Source organism: Sinohyriopsis cumingii, chromosome 2 (assembly GCF_028554795.1).
Source record: "Sinohyriopsis cumingii isolate HCF-2022 chromosome 2, ASM2855479v2, whole genome shotgun sequence".
Taxonomy (NCBI): Eukaryota; Metazoa; Mollusca; class Bivalvia; order Unionida; family Unionidae; genus Sinohyriopsis; species Sinohyriopsis cumingii.
In genome coordinates, this window is record NC_142962.1 from 93,103,565 (window position 1) to 93,117,682 (window position 14,118).

Sequence of the window (14,118 nt, forward strand, 5' to 3'; positions counted from 1 at the left end):
GATTACGTTACCATAAGTTATGTACAGACAATTTATCTTTAATAAAACAGTTTCCTGAAAATGCAGCAGACCAACTAACTTTCACTGTAGCACATTCGCACACACACACACACACACACACATGCCGATCGAGCCAACTCCAATAGAGCCTGTCATCCCGAAATAACCAAAGTACCATTTATACATCACAGATTCTGCAACTTCTATAAAATATTTGCAAACCTCCTTTGTCGGAAAAGTTACAAATTAAGGGACTATTTCTCTCAAACTAACGATGCTAAGGTGCTCAAATACAAAATCTAATAAATCAATTAAACTCAATAGATAACGTTTATATACTATCTTGGCCTGGAGTTTCCCTTAAACATGCTGACTTTTTTAAAACTGTAGTATATATTTGACGCTTCTTATATATGATTTGTTTAACTTTGAACAATCATTCTTTGGGCACAAACGGTTAAAATATCTGTTATTAAGTACACTTATTTTGAAGAATAAACTCATGATCCAGAAGATGATGAAGGTTAGTAAATAGCAAATGCATAACAATATGCACTCTAAAAAAAATGGTTTCCGATATAGGAGTATATTTGATAAAGTGTGTTAGAAACCACACTAAAGGGAAGGCGTAATAGTTTTTCTTTAGTGTCCATAAAACACTCAGGATTGCTTGCAATTTGGTCTCTGAAAATGCGTGTCTTCCGCATTGAAAATGTATCTGGTCTATATTTATATTATAATGTAAACAGTAACAACATATATATTACCATATATTTTCTCCACCACTCGTACATCTGTACATCGTGTATTATCACTATTTCTGAAATCGACAAAATTTATGATAATATGGAACATTTCACTGTGTTGAAATATACATCTCCTTGACAAGACAAAAGACTATATATGAATATTTTAAAAATGGATGTTCTCTTAAGAAAGACTGATTCATATACACCCTAAAAAACGAGTTGAACAATTCAGTGATATACACTTATAATGCTTTTAGGAGTTTGCCGCATTTATAGAATTTCTGAGAAGTGTAGGGTCGCATGTATGTACAAAATAAATCTAAAATTAGTTTCCCACGAGTCTGACTTACAAACCCAGAATGCTGATGGCTTATGTGCATAACAAGTTATAAACAACGCTCATATTGGTCTATTGTTCAGAAGCAATTTGTAAAGATTCTTCCCATTCTTTGGGTACGTTATCATTCAATATTTCACAGCAAAAGACTCATCATATCTAAAAATGAAGAAAAAAATGAAATGGTTATGGGTATGTTCAACTTTATTACTATTTCAGTATGAGACTTGTTGCGACCAAATATAACGTTGTGAAAAATATTACTCTAAAATAAAAATAAGATGGTTAGTATTCATACCTGGTCCTCAAACATATTGTATTCATACCCATCTGGTTGTTAGAAGGGATGAAGGCAGTATCAATAACACATTTGCCTTCTGTCATGACCGGAGAAAAGACAAAGATATTTTCAACAACACTAGTCTGAATAAGCTCCGGGCTGAAATACAACAGGTTTTAAAAATTATAACTATTAAAAAATGTAGATGGTTATGTGATCACTAAAGCGAATAATGAATTTGCACCAAAGTTGTCTCAAATCGCTATAGAGCTATTTGTCCCAAAGGAAAAAATATGCAGAGCACAACAAAAAAGAAAAAAAACATAATGATAAAAGAGAATAATAACGCCAGTGTATTGCACCAAACCAATATAGGAGGCGACAAAGCACAATCACGGAGCATCAGTGTATAGATAACCTTGCCTTTTGCAAAGCAACATGTTTTAAAATTAATTGCACTAAACATTTTTTAATTCATTGTTAGATCAATTTCTGCTTTTCAAGAATGAATCTTACTTAGTGTTTAGAGAAGTTTCTCTGAAAGAAAATCGAAGAGCGCATCTAATATTAATTGTTGAAGTCAGTGCAAATTGCTCTCAAGTGTCTCTAAAGGATAATCGTGCTACGTCGCAATTGCTGAATAAAATATTATTTCTTATATAGAAACGTGTTAAACAAAGCAAGATACACAGAACCAGCAAAAACTAATACATTGTAAATAGATTTAGATGTTAATTAATTTGTCTTTCCAATAATTTTATTTTTCTTAAATTATTATAACTCTAATGCTCTTATGAGCGAAATTTATATCAGAACAAGCCATTGAAAATAAAAATGTTATTTTCGACCTTCATTACTTATATATGTTCACCCTTTCTATTATTTGAATTCTTCCATCCTCCTGTTTCATTCAGTTACGTGGTATTGCTAGAGTGTTACCATTTCTACATCATTTCTTAAAATTGATTTAGAATACTGACTAGACCTTTCATATCCAATCAGTAAATTAAATGAACATTTTTGTGAAGAAAAGAAAACTCGGTACCGAGTCAATATGTCACGAATGGACTTAAATGGTTGTTATCCAGAAAAATCCAGGAAGGAAAGGTGCATTCAGCGATATAACTTTCACAGGATTTCAAGATCAGCAGAAATAAACCATCTTGAAATTCTTGAATACCATTAACTTTATAATTTAGTCAAGTTTTTTAAAAATTATTTCATTTCGTTCGTCATATTCGAGTTCTTTGATTTCAAGCTATTCACTGTGGCAGCTTTGAAAAGCGGTCACAGCAGTTTCTCTTCTCACCATTGTCCATTTTTCGGAACCAGATAGGAGAGGATGTGGCAAGTTGTATTAATCTGGCACTTTACAGTTGAGTTGGCATTCAATGTCGGTGTCTGGAAAGGTGGCTATAATAATAATAATAATAATAATAATAATCATAATAATGGAAATATTTTAAAGGAACAAAATTATATCAGTTCTGGGATCAAGTCATGGTTGGAAAAATCAATGCATATTTTATTACATTTTTTACCTACAATGTAAGGCAGCATTTGTTGCAGAAATTAATGAAAGGAGTGATATCATTTCAATAGCTCTCTGCACAGCATGTCTGATAAACAAGAAACTCCCTTTTTATCAAGCTCATCTTTTATTTAAATGGAAAAGAAAATAAATATAACATTTAGCTAAATCTTACAAACTTTAACAATAACCATAACTTAGGATGTTTAAGGACGTATATATAAACGAACACTAACACCGACGCTAAAAGTGATCACTATGTCAAGCTTCCAATATGGCCACACAATATTTCCGATGCTAAGCTGCATTTAATTGAGAACTGAACAATAGGCAGAGTGACTCTTTATACCTTCTCGTAAATTCCCATAATATATTTTGAACAAACAGTTTGTTAATAAAATTTGATAGGTAAAACAATTATTTCCAGATGAAAGAATATATATACTATGAATATGATGTCAGATTATCATCTTCTGGAGGAAAAAGGATCATTAACTTCACAAAGTTAGCAAAGGCCCCATACATGCATACTGTCACATTTATCGATAGCATTCATAGTGTTCCACGTATTTCATTTTATTTCTAAATAAAAATTGGGGAATGTTTCAGTATTTATTTTCTGAACATTAGAATTGGGGGGAAAATCAGGTGAAACATACAGACACAACCATTAAAATTTGGAACAAAAGATAATATTCTGTCATAATGAATAAAATGCACATTTTGCTAATGTTGTTCATGCTTTTAAACGTGTTTAATTAAGGTAAAAACGTTGCAAAATAGACAGGAAACATCAGACGGTTGATTTTTTTTAGCTTGACCTTGTGTCTGTTCTGTGTTTACAATATATAATTGTTCTAATCTCACATCTGCAGAATCTTGTTAGGAATTGGTGTTTAAGAAAATAAGTACATGGAAAAATGAGATGGAGGTGATAAATGGGTGTAAATAAATAAAACAGAATCGTTTTATTTAAAAAGAAACAGTAATTTATCTGTGAAATCCAGCAACAACCGAAAATGTCGAACTCTAAGAATTCAGAGGAAATGGAGAAATGGAACTGACTAATATTAAAAAATATAAATGCATTCGAATATCCTTCTTTGCAGTTTACCACTGAATATTACATTCTAGTTTATATCGACTACGTAGACATTTGTGAATAATTGCATACTTTGTTGATTAACTTACTACAGGTTATATGTTTGTATGCTAACTTATTGTTCAGATTATCTAATAACTGCAAAATTTAAGGTATATGTTACTGCTACTACAGTGAAAATCAACAAGATTTTGTTCCATAGCAACTGTATTTAATGTGAAAATCGGTTTAAGTGCATTTGTTATGATTTGAACCACATAATATCATTATTTTTCTGCGCTGGATCTTTTTATAAAATAAAAACTTGACTAATGTTTGCTCATTTACTTACCTGAGTAGGTCTGCCAGATACTAAATGAAAAAGTAAAAATAAAGAATAATTAGAGTGGATTGGTAATTTTATCAAATGGTAGGATCAGCAATCAATAATAATATGGGGGCAGTGAAATTGGTAATTACAGGAAATTATTTTGTCTTTCAGTTATTTAAACTAATGTAGATATAGAAGGAAATATGGTTTATTAAAACACTGAAAACTTAAGACATCAGCGTTTGGTTAGTCAGGCCTTATATAATTTGGATCAAGGTTATTTCTCCTTGTATTCTTCTGCTACTCCAGACGATAGTATCACTTTATACATAGTGAAAACCAAAGCAACACTTACAAGTTATAATGCCTAGGCTAGGATAAAATGTTTAAATTCGTTGACATAGTTTTTTCTGTATTCGATGTGAGGGTTCAGTTCTAATTAATCTTGAAAGAATGCTGATTATGAACATTAGCTTTCAGAACAGTAGTGATGATATTTGTAAGCTGAATGATTACATGATTTTCAAGATATTTAGTAAACAGGGAAATTAATTTTTCCTTTTTTAGGGTCAGGTCATAAGAGAGAGTTATTGATAAACCTGCTATTACGACCTTACACCTATAATACTTCATTCACCAGGATAAAGCTTAAAAAAGATATAATACGCAGCAATAAGGACAGGGAAACTGATCCTAACAAGTATTTCTATCCCCCAATAGAAAGAGTAATTATTACTGTCAAAGAATTTTCTAAAATTTCCTATTCAAAAGGGTATATGTTAGGCCAACAATTTACATAAGTGACTAACTTTTCTGCGCTGAACAAAAAAGATTCCCATAGTGCAATAAATTTTCAGACTATTTTTTATAGCTGGACTTTAGAAGTACACATGACAACTAATTGCATGGAACAATATGAAATGCACTAGGTGAATTAAGTTCAACAAGTACACACAGATAAACAAAAAGGAAATGTAGATGCACAAGAAATGTATATTCTGTTTCTGATGTGCATAAATTATTGAAAACAATGAAATAAACTGTTATATCTATTCTAAATATTTCAACATCTGACAGTCTATTACACACTTAATAAATGTACATAAAATAATTACAATGTAACGTGTTACATAATAGTGGAAATACTATGTTTATACTAAATTTGATTGGAAATCATTTTACTGTAATTATCTATTCAACAGTTTATATACAATAAGACGTATAACAGAAAATGAATTTTAGAAACAAAAGAATAAGTGGAAAAAAGTTTTGGTTTAAATTGGAAATTGGTTACAATTACTAATTAGTGAATACCAAGAAACTAATACTGTATTTTTATATGTGAATGATTAAGTTTAGATGATTTAGAAAAGAAAGCAATACAATGAACCAAGCTAGTATTCAGTTGTAGGCATTATGGAATAGTGTTATGGGTACAAATGCATCACAAACCTTGTCATTAAAGATCTTTGTCAAAAAGTTTGATTTATAGTGTCTTTGGCACCAATATTAAAAAGTGTATGAACACATGTTTAATGAGAGTGATATAGATCCAGCAATTATAACAGCTGAATCATTTGAAACGTTAAAAGAAAACAAAGAAATGCATTTTTAATGAGACTCTATCTTCGTTTGTTTACAAGGCTGCAGAGATTAACTAGTTAATCAAATAACCATAAGATAACAATTAAATGATTTAACCATCAAAAGGGTAAAATGTCAACATTATTTATTATGTATATCTCATGATAGTAAGACCTAACTAAATTGATTTCCTTTTTATTTATTGTTTGGGTAAATAATCGTTATGAATATCTACTTTGAGATGTTTATCCAACATAATTTTAACACATTTGCATAATGTGTTATCCTTGTCAGTTCTGAAGCCATACATGTTACTTGTAAGGCCACAACATTCTGGCATGGTACGCCAATCGACTCACCTTTAAACAAACCCAACAACTTTCTAATTGGCTAATGGTATCCAATATATGTCATCATCATCGCAATCATGTGTGTCATAAAATATTGTTTTGTTCATATCATTGTTTAAGTTGTCAGTTTAAACATTAATACACAACCAGTCTATACCAGACATTAACATTTTTGTTTTCTTTTCATATTGAATCTTTAGCTTGTTGTAATAAAATTCAGGCATCAGCTGTTTACTTCTAGCAACAATTGTGCTTTCTAACATTTTCTGGTTCTTTAAACTAGTACAAAGTCTTCATCTGTTATTATTCTCCCTGCTAATGAAATATCCTTTTGAAGCTTAAAATATTTCCTTTCTGCCAGTATCTAATTTTAGTTTGCTTCTTTTTCAAGAAATTAAGTTTTCAACCTGTTTCAAAGACAGCTTTAATCATTAATTTAAAAGAAAACACGTTTTTGAAAGTCAATGGTTGTTTTTGTCTCAAAGGCATGCCTAGTTTATTGTATGATTTTAATCACTGCTCTTGACTGAATGTAACTGCTCTATGTATCGATTTCAGTTTTATTCATAACTATAACCGAAGATGTAACCATACATGTTGGTAAATAACATATTTTGCTGTGATTTATAAAGAAATATTGATTAGGGAAGTGACAATTTTGTACCCTTGTTTGGTTCTGTCAATGTTCTTTGTTATCAAGATAAATCATCCTCTTTCGGAAGTCTTTTGTTCTGATGTCTAAGGATAATCTTTAAAATAACAAATCTGTCGTTATTTTTGAACCTACATTTTGCATTCTACCAAATGCATTTTCAAATGCCAAAACATAAATTTTCTACAGTTGAGTTTCGTTTTTCTTCATCTGCCTATTTATAGTTTCTAATGGCCTTTGCTCTGCACACTGCATGAACAAATTGTTGGTGTTTAGGTACATACTATAAGACCTTGACTTTAATGTAATGTATACACCATTAATCAGGACTTCCCTCGTGTTTTGCTATCATTAACTTTCTTAAAATACTGACAATTGGCTTTCGCGTATCTAATAAGTATCATACTAATTCCTCCTTTGATTCCGGATTCAATCATTAAAACATATCATAATCTGTTTGCACTATCATACTTATTTTCAAACTAGCATAACACGATAATCATGGTACACCAAAGTAATGTGCTTGGTCAAGTCTGTAATTATTTGCACATGGAGATGAATTGTAAACAATTATCACAAAGAATTAAAATATCTTTATTTACTTAGTAGTCTCGAAGACTAAAATGAGAATTTAGCTCGAAATGTTTCATAATATTTTTGCTTATTCTTAATCATCCTCTGTGCATCTTCATTAACTGATTTATTTATTTAAAAAACATTATCCACTTATGGTGGCTCGATTTCTTTAAAATGAATCAATTTATTCTATTTTATACATATCTTTACTCGAAAATTTCACTTCCATTCACGTCTTCAGATACACTAAACTTTGATACTGTTTCTGTGAACTTATGATCCATTATATTTTTACCAAGAGGTTCTAGTTATTAGCCCACAAACGTATTACTATATAGAAATTTGACTGTTCTTTTTAAATCATCATCCTTATCATCATCATCATCAATATTTGGTACTTTTTATACTTCTTGATTTGTCGCTTTCCCTTTGCACATTCTTGTCTTAAGCGTGTGATATAATCTTTCTACTACAAATGCTTATCTATCTGAATGAGGAGAAAAAGTATTCTCCAAAAATTAAATAATGTTATTTATGTAAATTAATTTCCTTTATCAAACTGTATTTTTCTTGGGTTTTGTCCGTATCTTTTCAGTTATTTTTGTAGTCATGATGCATATCAGTCATCCTTTTGCTTTTACTTTTTTCATAGCTCAGGATTGTTGTGAAATGAAATATTTTTGTATATATATATATATATATATATATATATATATATATATATATATATATATATAAGCAGCATAATTGGTATATGCTTGTAACTAAAGTGTATCTGCTTTGTAAAGATCATGTGTATGACTCACAAATTCTTCGGTATAGAAACATGTTTTGGATTGTTCATATATCGCATGAGTGGACTGTTCAAATCGTTACATTCAGAACATTTTATAGGCTTTATAGATTTTATTTATGAGCTGCAGAGAAATAAAATTGCATAAAACTATAGTATAAGATGGGATTTCTGTGCTAGAACTGCGTCTCTTCAGATATTAATTTTAAAAAGTTACTCGTCTCAGCTTGCAAACAGCCAGGACATGTATTCTATCTATTTATAGGCCATGCATTTTAGTATTCATATCTGAGTGAGATGACATAATCATTCTAATCAGCCATCTTGTAAACCAAAGTTTAAATGCTAGAACTCAGGTTCTGCCTAAAATATTATCAATATATAATTGGGGGTTGACATCAATACCCAAAGCCAGCTACATAAAAAATGCAGATCCAATTGCCTCCTCAGGAACAAAAAAAGATCTATAAAATATCTTTCGAAGAAAAAAACTGATAAGATATCATGAAGCATGACACAAAATTTAATGTATGCGAATAGAAAAACAATTAAAATAACATGACCAATGTATTATAAAGTATGATAAAGAATTTAGAGTAAGCAAATGAAAAGGAGCACAAAACTTGTATAGTCAATAATAGGAAAAGTGATCTGCTGACTAGATGCAGCCTGTGGGTGGTAATTGGTTTATTTCTTATTCAAACATCCTTTCATAGTGACGTTGAAAGTCATACAAATTGATGATACTTGATGGAATATTATTTCTCTGTTACTTGGTTTATAGAATCGCAGAGAATGAATACATTTTTGTCATGGCATGCACTAGCTGTTGGTGGGTTTATGATTCTAATTATGTACTTTAATGGCTGTGAATATATTCAAAGACTAAGTGCATAGGGGTATTGGGTTGGTGGCCCTATTGTTATAACAATATTTTATATGGTAGGCAGGGCTTAGAACTACAAAATGGGTGAAGTTGAAAGTCTCCATACATTGTGCTATTACTCGTTGGGGACAATTAAAGGTTATACATTATTATTATTTTAGTAAATCGAACTGAATGAGCTGATTTTTTATTTTCATATCTAGTAACCCATGTATAATCTAACTAACTGGCAAACAAGAAGTATGGTGGCACACCTGTCTCTACATTTCTTTCAAATACAGTTGCACTTATCTGCCTGTTGGAGATAAAAAAATTGATTCCTACTCATCTATTCATTAGTTCCATAGCTATGTTAAGCTTACATTAAATAACAATTATCTGCCCTAATAGTGTATGGTAGGTCAGGTACTTCGCATGCCGGTCACTCTCTTCCATGCATGCATGGTTATCTGCCATTATTGGTGTAAAAGCTACCAAGCCAAGGACGTGTCCTTCATTTTCTTTAATATAATGTTCATTTTTGCTCTCTTATTGGGTATAACAGGTCAGGTCACGCACCATCCATTCTTTTTGTTAATATCATTTAATTGTTTATCTGATTTTTTTAGCAATATTTTACTAAGAATTCATTTGTCTGATAATAAGCTCTACCTCAACCTCCTCAGTCTGAACAATTTATCAGGGTGAAATCCTGATATTACCAAGGAAGAAATGCTGTACAACTATCTTCTTTGGGGAATAATGGTTCATGTCCCATACCTGCCCTTACTTTTTTTAAATTCTGATATATAGTCATTTGCAGTTTTAGGGCACGCCACACATAAGAATTTTCAGTTTATTGGAAAAAATGGTCAGGTCATGCACCTATTTTCCTAATACTGTTTAGATGCATGTTTCACTTTGTCATATTCACTGCATCGCTATGGCGATCTCATCTCCAAAGTGTCTTTTTGAGATATTTGTGCTAGAAATTTATAATTTTTTATATCATGGTTCTTTAGCAAAATATAAACATATAAACGTTATGAAGCAAAATATTTTAATAAAAACTGTAAGCTAAGTAGTTACTTAACATATTAAAGAAATTCATTCTCAGTATTATTCATCATCTTTTTATAATCGCAATTCTACTTGCTATGTTGGTTAACTTGTATGATCTGAATTAGGAATTCGATGTTAACTTGTATGATCTCCATCAGAAATTCGATGTTAACTTGTATGATCTGCATCAGAAATTCGATGTTAATTTCTAGAATCTGCATTGGAAATTCGATTTTAACTTGTATCATCTGCATCAGAAATTCGAAGTTAATTTGTATGATCTGCATCAGAAATTCGATGTTCACTTCTATGATCTGCATCAGAAATTCGATTTTAACTTGTATGATCTGCATTAGAAATTCCATGTTAATTTGTAAAATCTGCATTAGAAATTCGATGTTAACTTGTATGATCTGCATTATAAATTCTATGTTAACTTGTATGATCTGAATTAGAAACTTGATGTTAACTTGTAGGATCTGCATTAGAAATTGGATGTTAAATTGTACGATCTGCATTAGAAATTCGATGTTAACTTGTATCATCTGCATTCGAAATTTGATGTTAACTTCTATAATCTGCATCAAAAATTCGATTTCAACTTGTATGATCTGCATTATAAATTCGATTTTAACTTCTATGATCTGCATTAGAAATTCGATTTTGACTTGTATGATCTGCATTAGAAATTTGATGCTAACTTGTATCATATGCATTAGCAATTTGATGTTAACTTCTATAATCTGCATCAAAAATTCGATGTTAACTTGTATGATCTGAATTAGAAATTCGATTTTAACTTGTATGGTCTGCATTAGAAATTCGATGTTAATTTGTAGAATCTGCATTAGAAATTTGATGTTAACTTGTATGATCTGAATTAGAAATTTGATGTTAACTTGTATAATCTGCATCAGAAATTCGATGTTAACTTGTATGATCTGCATTAGAAACCTGATGTTAACTTCTATAATCTGCATCAGAAATTCGATGTTAACTTGTATGATCTGAATTAGAAATTTGATGTTAACTTGTATCATCTGCATCAGAAATTCGATGTTAACTTGTATGGTCTGCATCAGAAATTCGATGTTAACTTGTATAATCTGCATTAGAAATTTGATGTTAACTTCTATAATCTGCATTAGAAATTCGATGTTAACTTGTATGATCTGAATTAGAAATTCGATTTTAACTTGTATGGTCTGCATTAGAAATTCGATGTTAATTTGTAGATAGAAATTCGATTTTAACTCGTATGATCTGAATTAGAAATTTGATGTTAACTTGTATCATCTGCATCAGAAATTCGATGTTAACTTGTATGATCTGAATTAGAAATTCGATGTTAACTTCTATAATCTCCATGAGAAATTCGATGTTAACTTTTATGATCTGAATTAGAAATTCGATGTTAACTTGTAAGATCTGCATTAGAAATTCGATGTTAACTTGTAAAATCTGCATTAGAAATGTGATGTTAACTTGTATGATCTGCATGAGAAATTCGATGTTAACTTGTATGATCTGAATTAGAAATTCGATGTTAACTTGTATGATCTGAATTAGAAATTCGATGTGAACTTCTATGATCTGAATTAGAAATTCGATGTTAACTTGTATGATCTGCATCAGAAATTCGATGTTAACTTGTATGATCTGCATGAGAAATTCGATATTAACTTGTATGATCTGAATTAGAAATTCGATGTTAACTTCTATGATCTGAATTAGAAATTCGATGTTAACTTGTATGATCTGAATTAGAAATTCGATGTTAACTTGTATGATCTGCATCAGAAATTCGATGTTAACTTGTATGATCTGAATTAGAAATTCGATGTTAACTTGTATGATCTGAATTAGAAATTCGCTGTTAACTTCTATGATCTGAATTAGAAATTAGATGTTAACTTCCTTCTATGATCTGCATTAGAAATTCAATGTTAACTTGTAAGATCTGAATTAGAAATTCGATGTTAACTTGTATAATCTGCATTAGAAATTTGATGTTAACTTGTATAATCTGCATCAGAAATTCGATGTTAACTTGTATGGTCTGCATCAGAAATTCGATGTTAACTTGTGTGATCTGCATTAGAAATTCGATGTTAATTTGTATGATCTGCATCAGAAATCTGATGTTAACTTGTATGATCTGCATCAGAAATTCTATGTTAACTTGTATCATCTGCATCAGAAATTTGATGTTTATTTGTATGATCTGCATTAGAAATTCGATTTTAACTTTTATGATCTGCATTAGAAATTCAATGTTAACTTGTAAGATCTGAATTAGAAATTCGATGTTAACTTGTATAATCTGCATTAGAAATTTGATGTTAACTTGTATAATCTGCATCAGAAATTCGATGTTAACTTGTATGGTCTGCATCAGAAATTCGATGTTAACTTGTGTGATCTGCATTAGAAATTCGATGTTAATTTGTATGATCTGCATCAGAAATCTGATGTTAACTTGTATGATCTGCATCAGAAATTCTATGTTAACTTGTATCATCTGCATCAGAAATTTGATGTTTATTTGTATGATCTGCATTAGAAATTCGATTTTAACTTTTATGATCTGAATTAGAAATTTGATGCTAACTTGTATGATCTGCATCAGAAATTCGACGTTAACTTGTATGATCTGCATCAGAAATTCGATGTTAACTTGTATGATCTGCATCAGAAATTTGATGTTTATTTGTATGATCTGCATTAGAAATTCGATTTTAACTTTTATTATCTGAATTAGAAATCTGATGTTAACTTGTATGGTCTGCATCAGAAATTGGACGTTAACTTGTATGATCTGCATCAGAAATTCGATGTTAACTTGTATGATCTGCATCAGAAATTTGATGTTTACTTGTATGATCTGCATTAGAAATTCGATTTTAACTTTTATGATCTGAATTAGAAATTTGATGTTAACTTGCATCATCTGCATCAGAAATTCGATGTTAACTTGTATGGTCTGCATCAGAAATTCGATGTTAACTTGTATGATCTGAATTAGAAATTCGATTTTAACTTGTATGGTCTGCATTAGAAATTCGATGTTAATTTGTAGAATCTGCATTAGAAATTCGATTTTAACTCGTATGATCTGAATTAGAAATTTGATGTTAACTTGCATCATCTGCATCAGAAATTCGATGTTAACTTGTATGATCTGCATTAGAAATTCGATGTTAACTTGTATGGTCTGCATCAGAAATTCGATGTTAACTTGTAAGATCTGAATTAGAAATTCGATGTTAACTTATATAATCTGCATCAGAAATTCGATGTTAACTTGTAAGATCCGAATTAGAAATTCGATGTTAACTTGTATGGTCTGCATCAGAAATTCGATGTTAACTTGTGTGATCTGAATTAGAAATTCAATGTTAATTTGTATGATCTGCATCAGAAATCTGATGTTAACTTGTATGATCTGCATCAGAAATTTGATGTTAACTTGTATGATCTGCATTAGAAATTCTATGTTAACTTGTATAATCTGCATCAGAAATTTGATGTTTACTTGTATGATCTGCATTTGAAATTCGATGTTAATTTGTAGAATCTGAATTAGAAATTCGATGTTAACTTCTATGATCTGCATTAGAAATTCGATTTTAACTTGTAATATGTGAATTAGAAATGCGATGTTAATTTGTATAATCTGCATTAGAAATTTGATGTTAACTTGTATAATCTGCATCAGAAATTCGATGTTAACTTGTATCATCTGCATTAGAAATTTGATGTTAACTTGTATGATCTGCATTATAAATTCGATGTTAATTTGTATAATCTGCATCAGAAATTTGATGTTAACTTGTATGATCTGAATTAGAAATTCGATGTTAACTTGTATGATCTGAATTAGAAATTCGATTTTAACTTGTATGATCTGCATTAGAAATTCTATGT

At 30.2% G+C, this 14,118-nt stretch overlaps 1 protein-coding gene across 9 annotated transcripts in view; it reads right to left on the reverse strand.

Annotated features, from left to right (window-relative positions):
- Positions 1 to 14,118, reverse strand: part of LOC149805378 (uncharacterized) — a 145,111-nt gene that overhangs the window by 22,928 nt on the left and 108,065 nt on the right. For all 9 annotated transcript variants that reach the window (XM_089949846.1, XM_089949845.1, XM_089949844.1 and 6 more), the window contains 4 exons: positions 4,331 to 4,350; positions 2,676 to 2,779; positions 1,385 to 1,525; positions 768 to 820 (listed from right to left, as the gene is read on the reverse strand). In XM_089949846.1, the coding sequence (XP_089805972.1) occupies positions 768 to 820; positions 1,385 to 1,525; positions 2,676 to 2,779; positions 4,331 to 4,350 (318 nt within the window). The remainder of the gene's footprint in view (positions 1 to 767; positions 821 to 1,384; positions 1,526 to 2,675; positions 2,780 to 4,330; positions 4,351 to 14,118) is intronic.